This window comes from Pteropus medius, unplaced genomic scaffold, assembly GCF_902729225.1.
Source record: "Pteropus medius unplaced genomic scaffold, Ma_sr-lr_union100, whole genome shotgun sequence".
NCBI classification, from domain to species: domain Eukaryota; kingdom Metazoa; phylum Chordata; class Mammalia; order Chiroptera; family Pteropodidae; genus Pteropus; species Pteropus medius.
Genome location: NW_024346787.1, coordinates 198,380 through 220,223, shown reverse-complemented (window position 1 = coordinate 220,223; position 21,844 = coordinate 198,380). Strand labels below are relative to the sequence as shown.

The window sequence follows — 21,844 nt, the reverse complement described above, 5'->3', positions numbered from 1 at the left end:
CTCTCTGTATCTATCTCTATCTGTCTCTCTATATACATATATATACACACACACATATATGTATATGTGTATATACATATATCCCCCTCAGAGACTTAGTTTTTCGCCAGATAATCAGCAACCGCAGAGGTAGCAGAAGACAGTAGTGTAGACCTCTGGCAGGCTTAAGATAAAATCTTCACCTAAGTGATCTTTCAGCTCTTGAGCCCTAAGGTAGAATGATCCCCTGGCTACTTTCCCATGAAACCAGATGAGGGACACCAGAACAGACCTCAGAACTGTTCTTAAGACCTGAAAAAATGATGCATTACTCTTTCTTCACCTCCATGCAATCAGTTTTCAGCACCATGCCAGAGAACTCTACCACAAGGTCTTGCGATTTTTCCCTAAAGAATCTGTAAACTACACGCCATTGGGTGTTTGCGTTTTGAGTATTAGCTTCCAGTTCTCTTGGGTGGTTCCATTCATAACACAATAACCAGTATTTTTCCACTGCACTTCTCGGTGTAGAGTCTTTGGCTCTTCTGGAGTCAAGAGGACGAACCCTTTCTGTTCAATAACAGTTTTAAACATTTGTTTTTGAAAAATGTCATTGAGAATCATTTCCATCTTCAGACTGACTTCCATTTCACTTCTCGCTGTGCTATATTCCAATTGATTGTCAGCTTTGTCTGGGGTACTCTGAATTATCCACATGACGCCTTCTCTTAACAGTTTGCCCAAATATGCAATGGCCAAGATCTTCCCTCAACTGTTCTCCTATATTAAACCCAGCCCAACATTGGCATGTGCTAAGTGCTTACTGAGTTTTGATTGATTAATTTATATATAAGAATTTAGGATGAAAAGAGAAAAACAATGTTCTTTATCAGGGAAGTTAAAATACACAAATGGAACCATAGTCATGGATCGTCACTACACAACCCAAAATTACTAGGAAAATGTAATTCACAGTCCGGGAAAAAACAAATAGAAACTGACTCTGAGATCGCTGAAGTTTAGCAAACAAATATTCTAAAGCACCTATAATAAATATGTGCAAAAAAAAAAACACTAAATAAAATGCATTCCAAAATTTAAAAAAAATATTTTCTTAATAAGTGAAAAGAAGTAAAATCTCAGCAGAACAATGAAAAGCATACACACAGAAACAAATGGAAATCTTAGGACTGGAGTATAATAACTGAAAAATTCATTGAATGGGCTCAAAAGCAGATTAGAAATAGCAGAACAGAGAGTCCGTAAATGGATGAAGAAACTGGTGTGTTCATAAAATTAAATACTACTCAAAAACAAAAAGAAACTCTTCATTCATCTGTCGATATGGATGAATTTTTAACCATTATCCTGAAAGTAAGAAATTAGACACAAAAGAGTACATAGTGAATTATTTTATATAGATGTAATTCCCAAAAAAGGCAAAAGCAATCTATGGCAACAAAAACCATGTTGATGGTTGCCAGGGATTTTAAGTGGAAGGATGACATTGTCTATAGTGGGACACAGGAAACTTACAGGGCGATAAAAATATTCTATGTATTGATCTGTGTAGTGGTTACACAGCTGTATGCATTTGTCAAACACTAAGTGTTACACTTGAAATATGACATTATTTCATGTACCTTATATCCAATAAAAATGTTTTAAAAAATAAAGTGGATAAAAACATTTAGGTTCTAGATCTCATGGTATCTGTAACGCTTCTTTTAATGGTTATTAATTCTTTCTTGTAAATATGAAATACAAAAGAATGGAAGGAGAAGCAGAAGGTGTGGGAAGATAAAGCGGGTAATATGTAGTGATTAAAGTTTACTCTCCAAAATAAAGAGACGTTACACCCCAGGTCCCGCGTTTACTAGCTCCGTGATTCTGAGGACCTTTCTGGGCCTCTGACTCCCTTCAGTAACATGGAGGATGTGGTGGCAGGGAGAAATAATCTCGAGAAGATTCACCTTTTCTACAAGATGAAGATTAAGTACGATTATGTACATGAAGTTCGTAGGACATGTTAAAGGTTCAGTGATTTTAGCCAGAATTTTTATTATTAACCATAAGTGTTTATTTCGAGGTAGCCTAGGTCTCTAAATAAAATTGTAGGAAATGATCAACCTGATATGGTGGCTCCAGAATTATTTCTTTTAGTCAGACAGTGCGAGGAACCAGAGATGAGATTAGAGAAAAAAGATTATTTTCTTCTAATCTCACAAACGGCAAGTGACCTGGAATCATGTGAAAAAATAACTCTTCACAGATGTGATCTGTTACAGCTGACCTCAGGGAAAATGAAACTGAACAGAATGGAAATTTTCTTTTTGTCCTGGTGACAGATTCCCTAGATCATAATAAGAAGCCTAAATAATCAGAAAAGAGGGTAGACTTTAAAGGAAAGCATTCGAAAACAGGAATCGAGAGGAAAAGGAGACAGAAAATAATGGGTTCTAGTATTATCACAATAAGCTGAGTGCAAGAATGTATATCTCTTCCCATACAAGGATTCAGGGCCCTATCTGCATTGTAATGTAAAATGTGTTATCTTCATTTGAGATAAAAAACATACGTATTGTATTTTTTCAATGTCGAATAAATTTACAAGGCCGAACATTTCTGGGAAAGAATTCAAAACCTTTATTAGGATGTAAACGGCCATGTTAAACACATCTAGTGGCTCCACTCAGTCTATGCAAGTGGAAGCAGCAAAGTGATTGACAACTGGTCCCACCTCTACACCACCCAACCAATTTCCTCTTCTGAGACTGCTGCATTGCCCAAGTCCAACAATTCTAGGTGGAGCTTTCCACAAAACTGAATAAGACAAGTCCCAGGCTCGGAGCTGGGGATATTTTCCCAGGCACAGAGGTGCCAGAATGACTCTTCTCAGTATATTAAAGGCATTGATGGCCTCTGTCTTCCTTGACGAGGGCAGTTGCTGACCGTGAGACTGAGGAGACAGTCTAGTATTCAGGGGAGGTAATGGGCATGGACAGAGAAGATGAACAATGGCCAACTGAGATAAACACTCCTGGAAAATCAGAAAGAAGACAGGGAAAGGAAGCAGATTTTGACTCCTTCTGCCTTGGCTGAAGCTTTACCTCCTGTTCCACAAGTTCTTGGTTACTCCTTTACAAGTCAGCTCATGGGATCACTCTTGTGTTTTCTTTTGTCTTCAGGATCCAGCATATCTCAGAAGGTCATTCAATCCCAGCCAACAGCACCTAGGTGAGAGTAAGACTGTGGAACTGGCCTGTTCATATGACACCGAGTTGTACATAATGTATTGTATTGCTACAAAAGGCCTCTAGGGGTAAATCGATTCTCCTTATTTCTTAATGGAAAAATGCAGAAGCCAATGCCACACAGCACCCATATTCTGTGAACTTCCAGAAAGCAAATGAAACAATCAAGCTCATCATATCACTATCACAGGAAGAAGACTCTCAAACATATTTTTGTTGTTTCAGAGACCCCATTACAAAAATAAAAATAATAAAATAAAAGTAAATAAAAAAGATGAAAGAATCTGAAAAAGAACACAGAACTCAACGTGAGGCAATTGTCTAGTCTCCTGTTTTCAGAAAATACTTGCTTACAAACCTTACCCAGACATTTCTTAGTAGCTAGTGGTTGACCTGTGTAAGATAAGATCTAGAAAAGAAACTGTTGTCTTCATTCTATAAAGCACTCCCTCACAGCTACCATGGAAACCACACTGGAGCACGTCTAAAAGCCACACTCCTCAGATATCATCACATTTCTTCTCATGGAGTATGCCATAAAAAAGCAACATACAAAGGATGGTATTTTTAAATTACTCTTAAATATTCCAGATTTTATACCTGCTCAACTCAATCTTTGAGGGAAGATAGTTCTTTGAGGGAGATAGTTCCTGGACTCAATTTTAACATGTGTGTTAAGGCTGAGGAGGCTTCCCACACACACCGAACAGTTCTCCAGACACCAGCTGGGTATCCTATAATCCAACTCAATTCTGACATATCTACCTAGAGATAATAACATCAGGTCCACAGCCAAAGGGCTTAGTCCTAAAATCCTGTCAGACACCAGTCACAAACTCGGGGTGTTCTCTGTGCTTCTGACCCACCAGCTACAAATTGGAGGTTGCAAGAATGTCCTTCATCTCAGGATGCCAATCATCAGTCCAGGTCGCTACCTGAACTTCTGGCTGACTGGGCATAAATGAGAGGTTCCCATGACCCCTTACTTGGTACACTTAATTTTCTTTTTAAAAAAGGGATGGTGTTCAGTAGAAGTCAAAATACAGTAATTCAAGAAGCTAGATTTTCAGTGGCTCATGAAACAATAAGATTATTTCAGGAAAACTTTGATTTTTAAGTTAAAGGCAGTTTTAGTGTAGAACCTTCTATTGCAGGTCTTGTGTTCCTCCAGGTGACATCACTGGACACCACTGCAAAAAGCATGTTAGGCTGAGTAAACCAGCGTTCTAACTTGTGTTGTATTATTTTCTCTCAGTACTTTATCTCCATGAAGTTTTAACTTTAACGATGTTTATTCATGTGCTTTTCCATAGTAGGTATAATTGCGAGGAAGCTGGTGAAAAGGGATGTTCTTATTTATAATTTATCTTCCTAAGATTTGTCATAGATGCCGATATTGTAAGTTCAGGGACTTCTGGATCGACAGGTCCATGACAAGTCGGGGGAAGAAAAAGATGACCATTCTGTTCTCTTCGAGTTTCTTGTAGATACTCGAGAGAAAAAATGTAAATTCTGAAAATGAATTTACATTTGAAATATGACAAATGTAAATTTGTGCCTGGGAAAATATCCCCAGCTCTGAGCCTGGGACTTGTCTTATTCAGTTTTGTGGTATTTGTCTTTTTTGTCTGAACAGTGGTAAGTGCCCCTCTTCCCCCGAAAACATATGGTGCTGTGACTCTCTATCCTGAATGTCTGGGAGAGAGAAATGGCTGTTACCAACTGTAGTTATTCAGACAGGATGAAAATTGTTTTTCTTGGTACAAGAAGGAAGTAGGGAAAGACCTTGTCCTCCTAACAGAGATTCTTTCAAATGTGGATACAGAGCAAAACTTCAAATCAATTAGTTCTATAATCTACCAGGAAGATGGAACAATTCTATTTTTAAATGTACCTCGGAACATACCTTCAAAATATACCAAACATGAGTCAGTAGAATCAATTAGCGATATTAAAGTAGTAGAATTTGTTGATTTATAAAAAACAATAAACAAACATGCAATCATAGTTGTAGGTTTTAACACACGTCTCTCAGTAGAAACATAGGTAAATGTCACATGCAAAATGAATATTCTTTATCTAATTTACATATGTAAAACATCTTACCCCATAGCAACGGAATACATATTCTTTTCAAATGCGCTTGAAATATTTAACAAAGTTGACTGTTTTCTGGATAAGAAGCATTAATTAATTAAAACAAGCTTTTATCAATTTCAAAAAATTTAAATTATTCAGAATATAGTGTTTGATTATAGTAGTAAGCGAGAATTCAATAAGAAATACATAATTAAACTTTGTTCCTGTAACTTGCTAGATATCATAGCCATTTTTCAAATGCATTGCTATAGAACAATATCAAAGCAGTGGTGAAGTCTGTGGTGGGGCAGATGTTTCATTCAGTCTTTGACTAGAGCAGAGTAACATTTTACGTATGATCTTTACTTCCTGCCTGGGAAGAAAAACACCTGACAACCCCAAGAACTCTGCACTCAGGCACTCAGAGAAGGGCTGGTCTCTGGGCTAAATTGAGAACAAGACAAATTTCAACCAGAAGACTTTCTATCATGCTCTGTCCTGGCTTGCTGTGGGCACTCATGGTCTCCTTTAGCTTCAGTAAGTGTGGCCTTACACATGGGGCCTCAGCTTCCTCTTAGAGCTTAAGGATGGGACCAGGCAAGTTATAACTAGAAGGGGTATTAAGAGGGAAGAGGGGAGGGGAAATGAAACACTGTGTGATTCTTTTCTTTTTTCCTGTGTCCTAAATTACTCCATTCCTCATGACCCATCTGAGACGTTTCAGAGGATCAAACCTGTTTTCTTTTTTAATAGGATTCAGCATGACTGAGAGAGTAACCCAAGCACAGACTACAGTGACAGGGCGGGAAGGAGAAGCTGTGACAATGGACTGCACCTATGAAACCACATCGAGTTATTATTATTTATACTGGTACAAACAGCCTCCCAGCGGAAAGATGGTTTTCCTCATTTATCAGGGCTCTTCTAGTCCAAATGCAAAGCGGGATTGGTACTCTGTGAACTTCCAAAAGGCAAAAAAAATCATCAGCCTCACCATCTCTTCCTTGCTACTGGCAGACTCAGCGAAGTACTTCTGCGCTCTTGAGAACCACAGTAATAAAAATGATAGTGGAAGATTAACAAAAACCTTCAACTCCATAAAGGCAGCCACCTGCACAGAGGCTTCGGGAAAACCCATGAACCACAGACAGGAAGGAGGCAGGCACTGTGTGTGATAGCACAGTTGAGACCTTCTAATATTAACTTCCTTTCAATAAAAATGCCCCAATTTGAGCTCAATGTATAAAACAGCATTGTCCCCTGAGATTTCCAGGTACTACGTTTGTATCTTAGGTTAAAATAAATCACCATGTGCCTTTCAAAATGTTCCTAAATAGTTAGATTGAATGAACTCATTTAGTTCAGGAAAATCAGGAGTAGTTTTCTAATTTTCATCTTGAATTGTTGGATTTTCAGATCTGAACAGGTTTGAAACCGTTGTTTATCTTTTCCAATATTATGCCAATTTTAACAGTTCTTAAAAATATAAGTATGCATTTCACTTTTTGATATATTTACATATGTATGATTATATAAAATCTAATTTTATAAACACATAAATTTATTTCTATGATTTTTTTTTACAGTCCAATATAAGATTTATTTTCACATCCAAAATAAATTTTGACTCTGTTTATTGGGCAATTGTAGGAATGACACTGACATATGCCCACAGTCCATAACGGCTGAAAGGTTTGACAACTTTAAGTGCCTAAGGTCCCAGTACAGCTGACCAATGCATAAAGCCTCCCATTTCAACTAGAGAAGGAGAGTCTCCATCCTACCCTAGACCTGTTTGTTGTTGAGGGAGAAAGGTCTGGGTGCAGTGATGCAGCTGAATGAGTTAGATGACCATCAGTCCAGCCAGCACTGATGTCAGCAAGAGGGTCCAAGTCTTCTGGGTCATCCTACTGTCATGAGCAATGTGGTCATGGCCAGACTGGCTCACAACATGTTTTCAATCCGTAAATATAGGACTCTTACTGGTATCAAATAGATTAGGAGACAAGTAATTTATTTGAAAGTTCTATATGGTTAAAAGCAGCTTGGACTGAAATAAACTATTATCATTAGAGATTCAACGCAATTCTTTGATCTAAACAAAACCTGAGTAAAGAATTTTTTTTAATACATGATAAGTTCACTCAATGGACATAAATTTAAAACTTCTAAACAAAATATTAGCAAAACAAATTATCAGATTATATAAAAGAATAATATATCAAAACCAACTTGGGTTTTATGTAATGTTAATTGAACATTTTAAAACAAAGTAATAATCCACATGAATAAATATAATTTAATCATCTAACCAATTAAACAAAAGCTCTTGAGGTATAATGAGAATTCATTCCTAATAAAGAAAAAATCCTTAGCTAATCAAAATAAGAGGAAAACGTTATTCTGATAAAGCACAAATGTCACAAACATCATCACATCATCAAAATCAGAGGAAAATAATACCACAAAAATATAGGCAATAAGTTGGTTTTTTTCTAAAAGAAATTGGTGAGAATATAAAGAAATGAATCTTTCTTATACTTTCATGAATGTGTAAAATGGTATGGCCAACAATTGAAATGGTCTGAAAGTTCTTCAAACCAGGAAACAGTCATCATATCATCCAGCAATTCCACTCCTATGTATATACCCAGGAGGAATGAAAACATATGTGCATGCAGAAACTTGTCTATGAGTGTTCATAGCCAAAAAGTGGAAACAACCCAAATGTTCATGATGAATTTAAAATGGTATATACATACAATGGAATGTTATGAGCATTAAAAGGTAATGCAGTGATATACATGCTACAACATGGATGAACCCTAGAAACATTAAACTAGGTGAAAAAAGCCATTTCCAAGAGGCCATATATTGTATAATTCCATTTACAAAGAATGTCTAGAATAAAGAAATCAAAAAGACTGCTGTGGTCTGAATGTTTGTGTCTTCCAGGTGATGGTATTAAGAGGTGAGGTCTTTAGGATTCATTCTCTTATAAGGAGGATCAGAGAGATCCCTTCCTCAGCCGCCATGTGAGCACATAGCAAGAACACGCCATCTATGAACTGGGAAGTGAGCCTTCACTAGACACCAAATTCCCAGTGTCTAGATCTCGGACTTCCAGCCTCCAGAACTATGAGAAATCAATTTCTGTTGTTGATAAGGTACACAGTCTATGGAAATTTGCTATAACAGCCCAAATGGACTAAGAGAAAAAGCGGATCAATTGTCGGAAGCCAGCCGACCTAGTCAAACCGGGTACCTGAATGGGGGAGCGGGGACTGAGAAAAAAGAGAAGACAGACAAGGTGCAGGAGGGAGAACAGATCTCACAACTGTCTCTCCGAGTTTATTTCTTATCCTTCTTTTTATACATAATCTATTCCTTTTGGTATCCCAAGATAACATAATTAAAATAACATCCTGAAGATCAAGGTACAATCGACACTTCCTTTGACACTCCCTTTGACACTCCCTTTATCTATACTTAATCTTCTTCTTCCTGGAATTCCACAGAACCAGCCTTTTCTTTTTTATGCAAGCAGGCCTCCCGAGATAAACCATGCACTCTTTTGAATTTGGGGAGCTTTAGCTCCCTACAATCAATGGTTACTTAGAAGGAGTTTCATGGGGGAAGATGTTGAGTAACTGCTGATGGGGACGGGTTTCATTTTGGGGAATATGTACCATTGTAACATTTATTGTGCTGATATTGTGTAACTCTGAGAATGTACTAAAAACCGTTGAAAGGTATGCTTGAAAAGAGTGAATTGTATGATAAATGACTTATATCCCAACAAGGCCAATATATAAAAACAAACAAAATGAAATGGATCCACAATGTTTACGATTTCTGGACTCAGTCTGGATTCTCCAAACACTTTCATATTACACTAAAAAACATGAGATCAAAAATTGTAATGTTGTTCTGACATTTATGTTACATAACTGGACAACATAGAGACTTATTTTTCATATTTCTTAGGCGATTCCAGTATTTCTGTCATTTATGTATTTATATCTGCCTTGAATTACTATTATTACTTTAAAATTTGCACAGAGTGGATGCACTTTGAATATTTATTAAATTAATTATGACTGTATGACCACCATGCCATATATTGACTGCCATATTCACATAATAAGGCTTTCCTTGTCCTAGATTTGTGAGGATTTTTTTTTTTTTTGATGGATGGGGGGTGAGAGCTAGTGTGCTGTTTATTTGAGTTTCGTTCATAGGTCTAAGTTTGTGTTTACCTTTACTGTGGAATATTTTTGTTTCATATATTGTTCAGATAATGAGAAGATTTTATTTGGCATAATACTGAGAGTGATTTCATAAAATATGTTTCAGAATGTTGATTAACACATTGACCTAACTATTACTATTAAGTGCTTAGTCTCTGCCAAACCCTACGCTAAACAGTGAATACTATCGGCTTAGGGAACTGCCTGCAAACATGAGAAAAACGAGATAGCAATGAAAATGAAAAGAATTTGATTCAAGGAAATTTTATAACTATTTCTTGAGATAACCAACACAAAAAGAGTTCCAAAATCCTCAAGTGAAAAAAATTGAGCGGTAGGAAGCTCTTCACTGAGCTTTGTGACCGAAGGGAGGTAGCAGATGTGACATATCTATCCTTAGGCCTGAAACACAAACCTTGAAAGATTGCTGACTGATGCATCCTGGTTCTCAGTAGAAGAGTTTATAGGTACAGTCACAAGAGGGGGCTGTGACATCAACAAAGCAAAGCTCCTTCCAGGGTGAGGGACAGGTTGTCATTGAGTTGTGAAAGAACTCACTTTCATCCCCTTTGTCACCTTGTACTTCATACTCTCACACTGAGTGTGGGCACAGCTTCAAGGACATGAGTAAGCTCCTGCCCAAATGCAAACCAAAGGCAGACTCTTCATGGGAATAGAAGACAGAAGAAAGAAGTGATTAAGAGTTTAACTTTAAATGCCAAATATTGTTGCTATAGTGAATTTTAAGCTTAGTTCTTATAGAAGAGAAATGAATAATTTTAATGTTATACTATCCTAGTTTGTTAATAACATCCACTTTTCAGAATAACCAGGGAAATTCTTTATGGTCATCTCCACCTCTCTTGTCAAATGTCTTCATTTTATTTCCCTTTCCAAATCTTCTCTTCCCTTATTGTCCTTCTCTTCTTTTCTCCTTAGTGTCCTCAAAGCATATGACTCCTCGGCATGGGCGTGGAGATGAGAAAATACGAGTTGAAGAGGGTTTCTAGTTGAATAGGAATAAGTACCATTCGAGTCACGGGTTCCTCTATCGAGACCTGAGGCATCCAATAATGTCTATCAGGAAGATGCTTAGGACACCATTCCCGGAGTCTGTGTGGGAGCCCCAAGGACCAGGCCACCTGGCTCTTACACTGATTCTAATTTCATCTCTCTCTGTCAGACTGAGCACAGCAGTAATGTAAAACTGAGAGCATATACATATGTATATGTTGAAAATATTTTCCTCCAGGTGTCATTGGATTTTAACTCAGCTTATGGTCTTTTTTTTTTTTTTAATCAGAAATAATTTTGTAACTTTGGAAGTTAAATTATTTATAATTCCTGCTAAGTTACTGCTCTGTCTGGGAATATGGAAAGGAATTATCTTCTCTCCTTATAGCCAAAGTTTCAGCATCAGGTTCTTGGGTTAAAGGGCATTTCATACCAGCTCAGTGGTGAGTTTTGCCATGTACCACAAATGAGAGATGGTTGACCGCCTGCAGAAGATTTTACTTATTCAGGCTCACTCAGATATAGACTATTTGTATTTGAAACTTGAAACTAATGTCAATGTCAATCCCCTGAATTAGGGCTAGACACTGGGAAAACTTCCTTATCCTCTTTATAAATTGATGTTTCATCCTGGGGGTGGGAGTAGAGCCAACCAAGAGACTGCTCTGTCTTTAGCTGATGCTTGCCTGGGCAACACCCACTGAGAGCTTCGTGGTTGAGGCTGTGCTAGTGGCTGCTGTGTGGTTGCTGAAGCTTCCCCAAATGGAGGATTAGACACAGATCCTGGGCTCTAAGGCCTGGAACCCCAGGCTGCACTTGAACTATGAGATCAGTGGCAGGAATTACTATTCTGCTAACTTTGGGTAAGTGATCTGGGTCTAAAACAAAGGGCAGGTATCTGCTACTTCTACTTCTTCCACTGCACTTTACCAAACACTAGGGGGAAATAACATTATGTGTTTCTATGTGTCTATGTGACTGTGTGCTTCTCTAGAGTATCTGAGCATCATTGTGAGCTCATCATATCCACTCATCACAGAAGATCCCCTGAACCTCACAGCTCTCAGTTTGCAAGGATTTGCAGATTCATTGACCCCAAGTGTCCTAGAATTACAGCAATTTACCTTTGGCATTGTATCTCTGGAATATTTAGGAATAAAAAGCAGTAATGGTTCTGTTGTCCTGTGAAGCACACCTGAAAATGCTTAAGGACAGATACAGCCAGAGAGGAGAGTTTCAGGATTATTTGTGAACCTGACCTTAGATGCACTAAGGTTTGACATTCCAGAGTTAATCTACTGTTTTTCAACCCCTCAGGTATCATGGGTGATGCTAAGTCCACACAGCCAGAAGCAGTGGAGAGTACTGAAGAAGAACCTGTGCAACTGCCCTGTAACCACTCCACAATCAGTGGAGCTGAGTACGTATACTGGTATCGACAGATTCCCGGCCAGGGTCCAGAGTATGTGATTCAGGGTCTGAAAGGCAATGTGAGCCATGGAATGACGTCTCTGATCATCGCCACAGACAGGAAGTCCAGTACCTTGATCCTAGCCCAGGTCACCCTGAGAGACTCTGCTGTCTACTACTGCATCTTGAGAGACACACAGTGGGAGGGAGGGAGCTGCACCTGTACAATATCTATATCTCCTTGAAAGGGAAGAGAACAGAAGCAGCATCTAGAGTGGCCACTGCACGAGGATGAGCAGAAGCATGGTAGAAGAGTAGAAAAGTAAAGGAAGAGAAAAACAAAAGTCGTAAAGAGAAGATGTTGAGGAAAACAAGGAGGAAAGAATGAAAGGAGAACAGAGATGAGGAAGAAGTCCTTACATTATTGAAGGGACTTAAAAGTTTGCAAGGAAACTGAGAATCCCAGTGGTAAATCTACAACGAAGGGGAAAGGAAATGAGAATTTGCCGTGGCTCTTTGTTTTAATCAAATTTGACTTCTACGTAGGTATCACTAAAACAGGTGGAACAACCATTTGGTTTCCCAAGACTTGCTCCCTTTGGATCCAGGGAAGTTCCCAAGTTCTGGATTTTGCACCATATTAGTCCTTCCAACCACTTAAAAACTGAACTGAATTTCAGAACCTGATTTATTTCTCCTGAAGAAAATTTGTAATTTTCTTTGTTGTTCATGTGAAAAACACACACTTAAGATATACGTGATATGAGAAAGGAGTAAAAGAAGGACAAATATGTAAATATTATTTTATTTTTTTAATTTATGTTGTAATATTTCTATTATTGCACAAAAAATACACAGCTCCCTTCTTGTTGTAGAGGACTCGAGACACTACATAAGTATGTGGAGTAAACCCACATGGTTACAGAGAGCCAAACCTGACTCTCCCACCTCCAGTCCATTTCCTCTTCAAGCCAAACGGACAGCTTGGAGTCCATCCTGACAAACACATTTCTTCTCACTTACCAAGGTGCTCATATAAACATCTACCCAATTTTCTTACACGAATTGGATCAATATGTGTGAAATTTCTGAAACTTGTTTTTATTTTTTTATTTAAAATAAATCTTGTGCTCAAATACACATACAGGTAAACTTTATAGTATTCTTGGGTAATAAGTTAATTAATTTTCTTACTTATTGATAATATTTAAACTTTTACCCCTCCTAGTTATCATAACCTGAAACTTAAATCGACTTTTATGTATGTATTTATATATGTTGATTTATACATGTATACAGTATATATTTCTCTCTATATATTTTATTCATAACATGAAATGGCTTGGTCAAATGAAATGCCCATTTTATATTTTTATACATATGGAAAATCTGCTTTTTAAAAGGCTCCAAAAATCTCCACTGCCAACAACAGAATATAAAAAACATACATCCCAAAGTCCTGATTAACACTATTAGCAATGTTTTGTATTTAGATAACTCGAAAATATTTTCTTCTGATATTCATTTGCAATTTCCTGATTACTAGGACACTTGAACAACTTGTTCCTGTGTTGTCACTTTAATAGATTCTCTTTTTCTTGTTCATTTATACAATTTTTTAAAATAATATGAATATTACTTTGTTTTATATACAGTACATATTTTTTCAATTATGTTGTATCTTTTAAATTTATTAAACTGCTTTCAGAAATATTTTTATTTCACACTGTAAAATCTAAGCCTTTAAAGGAAGACTTTCTCCATTTCCAAGTTAAGAAATCTAAATTCCTACATTTTCTTCTAAACAATTCTGAAGGACACACTTGGGAATTCTGCCAGGGTTTAGATATATGATACGTGAAAGGACTGTCATACAAATTGATAGTCTCCCACATTCTACACTTTCCCTTTAGACTTTAGAAATTTAAGATTCAAAGTGTAACAGACTCATTGATTTTAAAAAAAACCTTACTGCTTCTTACACATTCAATTGTATCACCCCCACATCCACGTGCCACCCCCTGCCACACACAAATTCATATCTTGCAGGTGTTGCAGTCCTAACTCCCAGTACTTCAGATTTTGACTTTATTTGAAAATATGGTTTGTGATAGAGAATCAAGTTAAAATCAAATCGTTATGGTGGACCTAATCCAATATGAGTTGTATCCTTATAAAGGGGGATATTTGGAGACAGGGTGACACATACAGGAAAAAGACCATGTGAACACAAAGGCAGAGACAGAATGATGCATCTACAAGCCTCAGAGAGAGGCCTGGAGCAGATCCTTCCTTCACCGCCCTCAAAAAGAGATAAACTTTCTGACACCTTGATTAGTGACGTCTCACCTCCAGGACTATGAAATTTCTGTTTTTTTTAAGCTACCCATTTTGTGGACTTGATCCAGAACCATAGAAACTTGAGCCCTTTTCCAATTCTATCCAAACAGGTGTGATTTCACATAGGACCCTCTTACTGCTTCCCTGTCCCATATATATGGGGTCCATACATGGGGTCCTCAGTGTCTGTGATAGTCTTCATTCTAAGCGACACACTGATTTTGTTCCCATGAATCCATTGCATAAACTAGAGGCTAATTAGAAAAATATTCCACTCAGAAAATAAAATAAGGTTATATCCATATGAACTCAGAGTGAGGAAAACCATTGCTGGAAGATCAGCCTCACAAGACATACTAAAAGAATTTTTTTTTAGGAGAAAAGGAAATGATATCGAATGGTAATTTGAGTGCTCATAAAAAAAAATATAGAGTACAGGTAAAGGCAATTATTTAGGTAAATGTAAAAAGAAGTATAAATATTTCTATTCTCCTAACTGATTTAAAAGAAGATTGCATAGAACAATAAGTTTTAATTTTTATTGTCAGGATTTGAGTATTAAGTATAATATGTAATTAAAAAAAAGAGCACAAAATGAGGTAGGAATGAAGTTAGTTTGAAGAAAGGAAATGACGCCAGATAGTAAATCGAATACACAGGACCACAGGAAATGGTGAACATTTAGAATTATATGAAACACTCCGAGTTCCCCTCCTTTCTCTGCTTAATTTTAAAAAATGACATAAGATTTTCTACAACAAAAAAGATAACACGCTGTTATCAGATTTACCATATGTAGACATAATCTATATGACTGTAATAGCTTAAAGGAAGAGAGAAGAAATAGAGCTACATTAGGACAAAGATTCTGTATTTTATTGATATTAAGTTTGCATTTTTGAGAAAAAGATTGTGATAAATTAGGATGTATAGTGTAAGGACTTTCAGTGTTAGGTCAACATGTAAGGTGCTTAGAGTCATTACTCTGTTTTAGCAACTAGTAAAAAGCTGAATGGACTAAAAAATCACCAACTCTTCTTGGATCCACAGGGATGAGATGGGAGGACACAGGGCAAACCAATGTGCTCAAGATGGGAAAGAAAGGCAAATACAAGGAGTCACTGTTTTCTGGAGCAGAGATTCAAGAGCAGAAACCACCACACAAACCAGGGTCTGGTAGGAAAAACCAAACTATAATTGATGGATTGCTGGAGGCTCAGTATGGACAAGTCAGAAACAGGACCCCATGATTTTTTTAAATAGACCTCCAGGACTTCTACCCATTTCTCAAAGAATAATCCAAGAGAAAATCTCCTCCTGCTTATGGCAAGGGGAGAGGAAAAGGAACCATTTTAAAATAGGTAAGAGCACTCTGTTCTTCATAATAAGGTCTGCCCGTAGGGGAAACAAGTAAACCAGAGCTGAACCTGCTGTGGTATTACCAGGGCCTAACTGACCTAGAAAAGGGAAATGCCCAACTCCAGCCCAGTCTAGCCATCCTCTCTTTCCTCAGAAGGGGAAAAGAATTAAGCTCAGTTGTGAAGTTCAAAGTCTAGAGGCACAGGCTTACTAAAACAAGACCTGATCACAGGAATACAGAATGCTCCTCTCCCCCTACACTGCACCAATTTATTGATAAAGGTCTATTGCCAATAGTTTTTTTTTACCCAGTATATCATGTCTGGCTATCAAGAAAAAATTACAAGTCATACCGAAAGGTAAAAAGCAAATTTGAAGAGAGAGAACAGGCATCAGAAACAAACATGGCAGGGATTTGGAATTATCAGCCCAGGATTTTAAAACCAATATGATTAATATGCTAAAGGCTTTGATAGATAAAATAGAAAACATGCAAGAAAGATAGGCAAGGTAAGCACAAAGATGGAAATCCTAAGAAAGAACCGGTAATGCTAGGGGAAAAAACACTGTTAGAAATGAAGAATTACAGAAATAAGAACAAACTTGGAGGTATCACACTACTTAATATCAAACTATACTACCAGAAAACAGTAATCAAAAGAGCATGGTAATGGCATAAAAACAGATACATTGGTCAATGGAACAGAATCTAGAGGCCAGAAATAAATCCACACCTACACGCTCTCTTAAAATAAGACAAAGAAGCCAAGAATATACAATGGAGTAAAGACAGTCTCTTCAATAAATGGTGCTGAGTTAATTGGACTGATACATGCAAAAAAAAAGAAAGTGGACCATCTTCTTACACCATATACAAGAATAGACTCAAAATGGATTAAAGACTTAAATGTAAGACACGAAACCATAAAACTTCTAGAAAACATAGACAGTCAACTCCTTCATATTGCTAATGGTAATTTCTTTTCAGATATATCTCTTTGGGCAAGGAAACAAAAGAAAAAATAAACTAATGGGACTACATCAAACTGAAATGTTTTTGTACATCAGAGGAAACCATCAACAAAACAAAAGGAGAACCGATTGAATGGGAGAAGATATTAGCCTACGATACATCTGATAATATCTAATACATATAAAGAACTCATACAATTCAACAAAAAGAAATCAATTCAATTAAAAATCGGGCAGATCAGATTCGTATGGAAGCACAAAAGAACATGAATTGCCAGAGTCATTCCAAGAAAAAAGAAGGAGGCTGGAGACATCACTCTGCCCGATTTCAAATTATATTACAAAGCCACACTAGTCAAAACAGCATGGTATTGGCAGCAAATCAGACTCATGGACCAGTGGAACAGAATCGAGAGTCCAGAAATAAACCCATATTTTGTCAAACAATTTTGTCAAACGATTTTTGACAAAAAAGCCAAAAACATACAGTGGAGAAGAGAAAGCTTCTTCAATAAATGGTGCAGGGAAAATCAAAAAGCCACCTGCAAAAGAGTGAAACTAGACTTTGTCTATCACCACACACCATCATTAACTCAAAATGGATTAAAGACCTGAATATAAAACCTGAAACAATAAAATGCATAGAAGGAAACATAGGAACTAAACTCAAGGACCTTGGACTTAAAGAGGATTTTATGAATTTAACCTCAAAGGCAAGGGAAGTAAAAGCAAAAACAAATGAATGGGACTACATCAAACTAAAAAGCTTCTGCTCAGCAAAAGAAATCGTCAACAAAGAGACAAGCATCAGAATGGGAAAATATATTTGCAAGCCATGCCTCCGATAAGGGCCTAATATCCAAAAATACAAAGAACTCATACAACTCAATAACAACAAAAAAACAAACGATCCAATAAAAAAATAGACAGAGGATCTGAACAGACACTTCTCCCCAGAGAACATACAAATGGCCAGCAATCGCTAGCTGTTAGAGAAATGCAAATCAAAACCACAATGATACCATCTCACACCTGTTAAAATGGCTATAATCAATAGGACAAGTAATAACAAATGCTGGAGAGGATGTGGAGAAAAGGGAACCCTCATACACTGATGGCGGGACTGTAAAGTGGTACATCCACTATGGAAAACAGTATGGAGGTTTCTCAAAAAACTACAAATTGATCTACCACATGATCCAGAAATCTTTCTACTGGGTATTTACTCCAAAGACTTAAAAAATCATATCCATAAAGGTATTTGCACACCAATGTTCATAGCAGCATTATTCGCAGTGGCCAGGAATGGAAACAACCAAAGTGTCCTATGATAGATGATTGGCTAAAGAAGCTATGGTACATATATGCAATGAAATATTACTCAGCCATAAGAAGAGATGAAATAGAACCATTTGTGACAACATGGACGGACCTCGAGATAATCATGCTAAGCAAAATAAGCCAGACAGAAAAAGTTGGAAATCACATGATATCACTTATATGTGAGATATAAACCTAAAAACAACAAAGGAACAGGACAAACAAACAGAGACTCATGGACATGGACTATAGACTAGTGGTTACCAGAGGGTAGGGGGTGGAGGAAAGAGAGGGAGTTATATAGAGTAAAGGGGTTCTATTATAAGGGGTTAGGGGGAGAGTGAAGTGGGTAAAGGGGATCAAATATATGGTAGCTGAAGGAAACTGGACTTTGGGTGGCAAACACACAATAGAATATACAGATGTTAAATTATAATGTACACCTGAAAATTATATAATTGTATTAACCAATGTTACCCCAATATACTTAAAAAGAAAAAAGCAAGCAGGAGGCCTGAACAGATATTTTTCCCAAGAGGAAATACAGATGGCCAATAGACATATGAAAAGATGCTCAAGGTCATTAATCATCACAGAAATCAAATTAAAAACACAATGAGATATCACCTCACACCTGTCACAATAGCTATCATCAATAAATCACAGAATGACAAGTGTTGGTGAGGATGTGGAGAAAAGGGATCTCTCATACATTCTTGTAATTGCAAATTGGTACAACTACTATGGAAAAGTCTGGAGGTTTCTTATAAAATTAAAAATGAATATACCTTTTGACCAGCAATTACACTGCTGGGCATTTAGCCAGAGAAAACCAAAACAATAATTCGTAAGCATCTATCTATGTACCCCTATGTTCATGGCAACACAATTCACAATAGCTAAGGTCTGAAAGCAACCTAAACGCCCATCAACAGACAATTGCATAAAGAAGTATGGTTCATATATACAAGGGAATGTTACTCAGCTATTAAAAAATGAAATTCTACCATTTGCAATGACATGGATGGACCAAGAGGTTATAATGCTGAGTGAAATAAGTCAGAGAAAGATAAATACCATAAGATTTCACTTATATGTGGACTCTAAGGAACAAAAAGAACAAACTAATCAAAAATAGACTCACAAATATGGAGGACAACCTGGAGACAGACAGAGGGGATGGGGTCGGGGAGCTGGGAGAATGGGGTGAAGGGCTAAAGAAGTACAAAATTGTAGTTGATAGATAGATGGTCATGGGGATGGTGAGCATAGCATAGGGAATGCAGATAGTATTAATGTAATGGCTAGGTGGAGAGCCAGAGGAGAGATGAACACTTAGGGGGATCATTTTATAAACTATATAAATGTCTAACCAATGTTTTGTATACTTGAAACTAGCAATAAAAATTTGAAAAAAAGAAATGAAGAATTACTTTGATGGTCTTACTAGTAGATTGTACACTGCTGAGGACAATCTCTGAGCTGGAAGATATAGCAATAGAATCCTTAAACCTGGAAAGCAAAGAGAAAAAAGATTTTAAAATCATCAGAATATCCAATAAGTGTGTGACAACTACAAAAGTAGAACATACACATGTTAGGATACCAGAAATAGAAGAATGAGAGTAAGAGCCAGAAAAAGATCTATGCAATCCATGAGGCAAAATGGAAAAAAAAAAAAAAAAAAAAAAAGAAAAGGCAACCATATTTGAATAAAAAAGAAACTATAGCAAATCTATGATTCTTTATTCTAATATACTGAAATGGGGATGAAAAGGAAGAGGGAAAACAATTAAGGGCCGGTATTAGCATATAGGATGAGCAGAGCTTTATGCATACTACACCAGAGACTCAGCCATCTATCTCCTTATTGTGGAGGCACATTACTTCCCAGGCACCTGAAGTCTCAATCCAGACAGGTGACTGCAGTCCCAAAGCCCAGAAACAAGGTAGAACGTTTGTAGGGTTTTATTTGCTTCTAACATCATGGTGAGAAGTGCACGCTTGATCAATCAAAGTGATTTCACTTTCAAAAAAATTGAAATACTGAAAAGTATTCAATCTAGTAACTATTGCTGACCTAAACAGAACCATTTTTACTAGAGGATCCCTCAAACCCAGTTCTAAGGCTCTGTTAAAATAGTACTTTTATCCTGAATGTTGTTTGGAAGAACCTTTGTTCCTAACCAATATCATGTTCATGTATGAATGGAACATAATTGACAATCAGAAGAAAGTCAAACTTTGAGGTGTGAAAGAAAGACCAGCGTTATGCTCTGTAATCTTTCACTTACTTTTTTGTTTCAACTTCTTATAGGGCATTTGATTGTTTGTTTTTTTATATTCAAGGGTGTGAATTTATATCATTTCCCTCTTTGTTATGCTTAGAAAGGTTATTGGAAAGAAACTAGTTTCCAGTCATGAGGATGCAATATCATTGTGAGCAAGTCACTCTCTTTGTATCTCATCTCAGAATCCTCACCTATGTGAGGACAATGTTTTGTCTCCACCGTTACTCGCAACTTTCATACATTCAATCATTCAACAAATATTTACTAAATACCTGTGAGATACTAGATAGGGAGTTTGAATAGAGTTTCTTCCCATGTTAAATATTCAGTCTAGTGAGGAACACATATTTTTGTCATGCAGTTTCTGTAAAGTAAAAGAAGAACTAAACTGAGAGAGCGAAGATGTTATAAAATTAAATAGATGTCAGTCAGAGATAGCTTCCTGAGTATGTGATGACTCAACCTGAAACCTAGTAGTTAAATAGGAGGTTATCGGTTAAATAGGAAGATGACATGTATAGAAATCGTACTCAAACTGAGGAAAAGCATATATGTATATAGTTATGTATATGTAGTATAAAAATGTACAATCTACCAGATTGTCTTGAATTGGACAGTTAGTGTGGGCTTGCTAACATTGCGACACCCCAGAATACGTTTCTCATAAAAATTCATATAAAAATTAAAAATGTTTTATCCCATAGCCTATAAGCACCAGAAATTATTTTATTTTATGTTCTGGATCTTTGCTCAAGTAAATTCCAAAAAGTTATTTTGGGATTCATCCTTAGCTGCAATCATTAGTGGCCTTAATGATTTAACATTGAAAGTTCTATAGATTCTTCTGGCCTCTTCCATTGCATTAGACTGTGGATACAAACTAGGTATGAACCAAGAGTGGCAAGAGGGTAAGAAAATATGTTGCCATTTTGGCATATTCTGGTATGTTTCAAGAATATGTCCTCATGATGTCTATAAACTTTACAGATTATGGAATTCTTTTCTCATTTGAGAATACGGAACATGTTAAATGACTTCATCCCAGTTCCAAGAAAGATAATCCAGTTCAGAGAGTGATCTGATACAGAAAATATGTTGTGTTGTGCTGATTTGTGTCCAGGATTTATATTGGATATAATTATCTTGTGGCATTTATTTCACCAGAGCAATTATTGTCACCTCTGAAGACCATGTTAGAATGCAATTACATTTAAGGCAAAGCTACAAAACTCCCCATGTTCTAAATTAGTGACCACTAAATCAAATGTAACATCATGCCCTTATGTGTGCCCGCAAAACACCCATTCTCAGTTATCATTTTCTACTTGCAATAAAGAAATATATACATAGGTATATGTTGGAATTATGCAAGCCCTTATAAACTTTCCTTCTCTTAAAATCTCTTTTTTCGACTTTTTTACCGAAAGGGTATTACAAGTTCATTGTTAGGAAATACAGACATGCATGTTCAGAAGTTTTCTCCATGGTGTCTGAAGGGGGCAGTGCCTCCTTTCATAGACAAATTCAGCTAAAAGCACAGCTGTTCATTCATATGTGAAGTAGAAGACTCTGTGGA

General features: G+C 36.8%; 1 gene segment (V, D, J or C); it reads left to right on the top strand.

The window, feature by feature from the left end:
• The first annotated feature begins 11,084 nt into the window (after positions 1 to 11,084).
• Positions 11,085 to 12,668, top strand: LOC120613919 (T cell receptor alpha variable 26-2-like). The segment is given in 2 exon segments: positions 11,085 to 11,439; positions 11,894 to 12,668. Coding segments are annotated over 2 exon segments (378 nt in total).
• Positions 12,669 to 21,844: the final 9,176 nt, after the last annotated feature.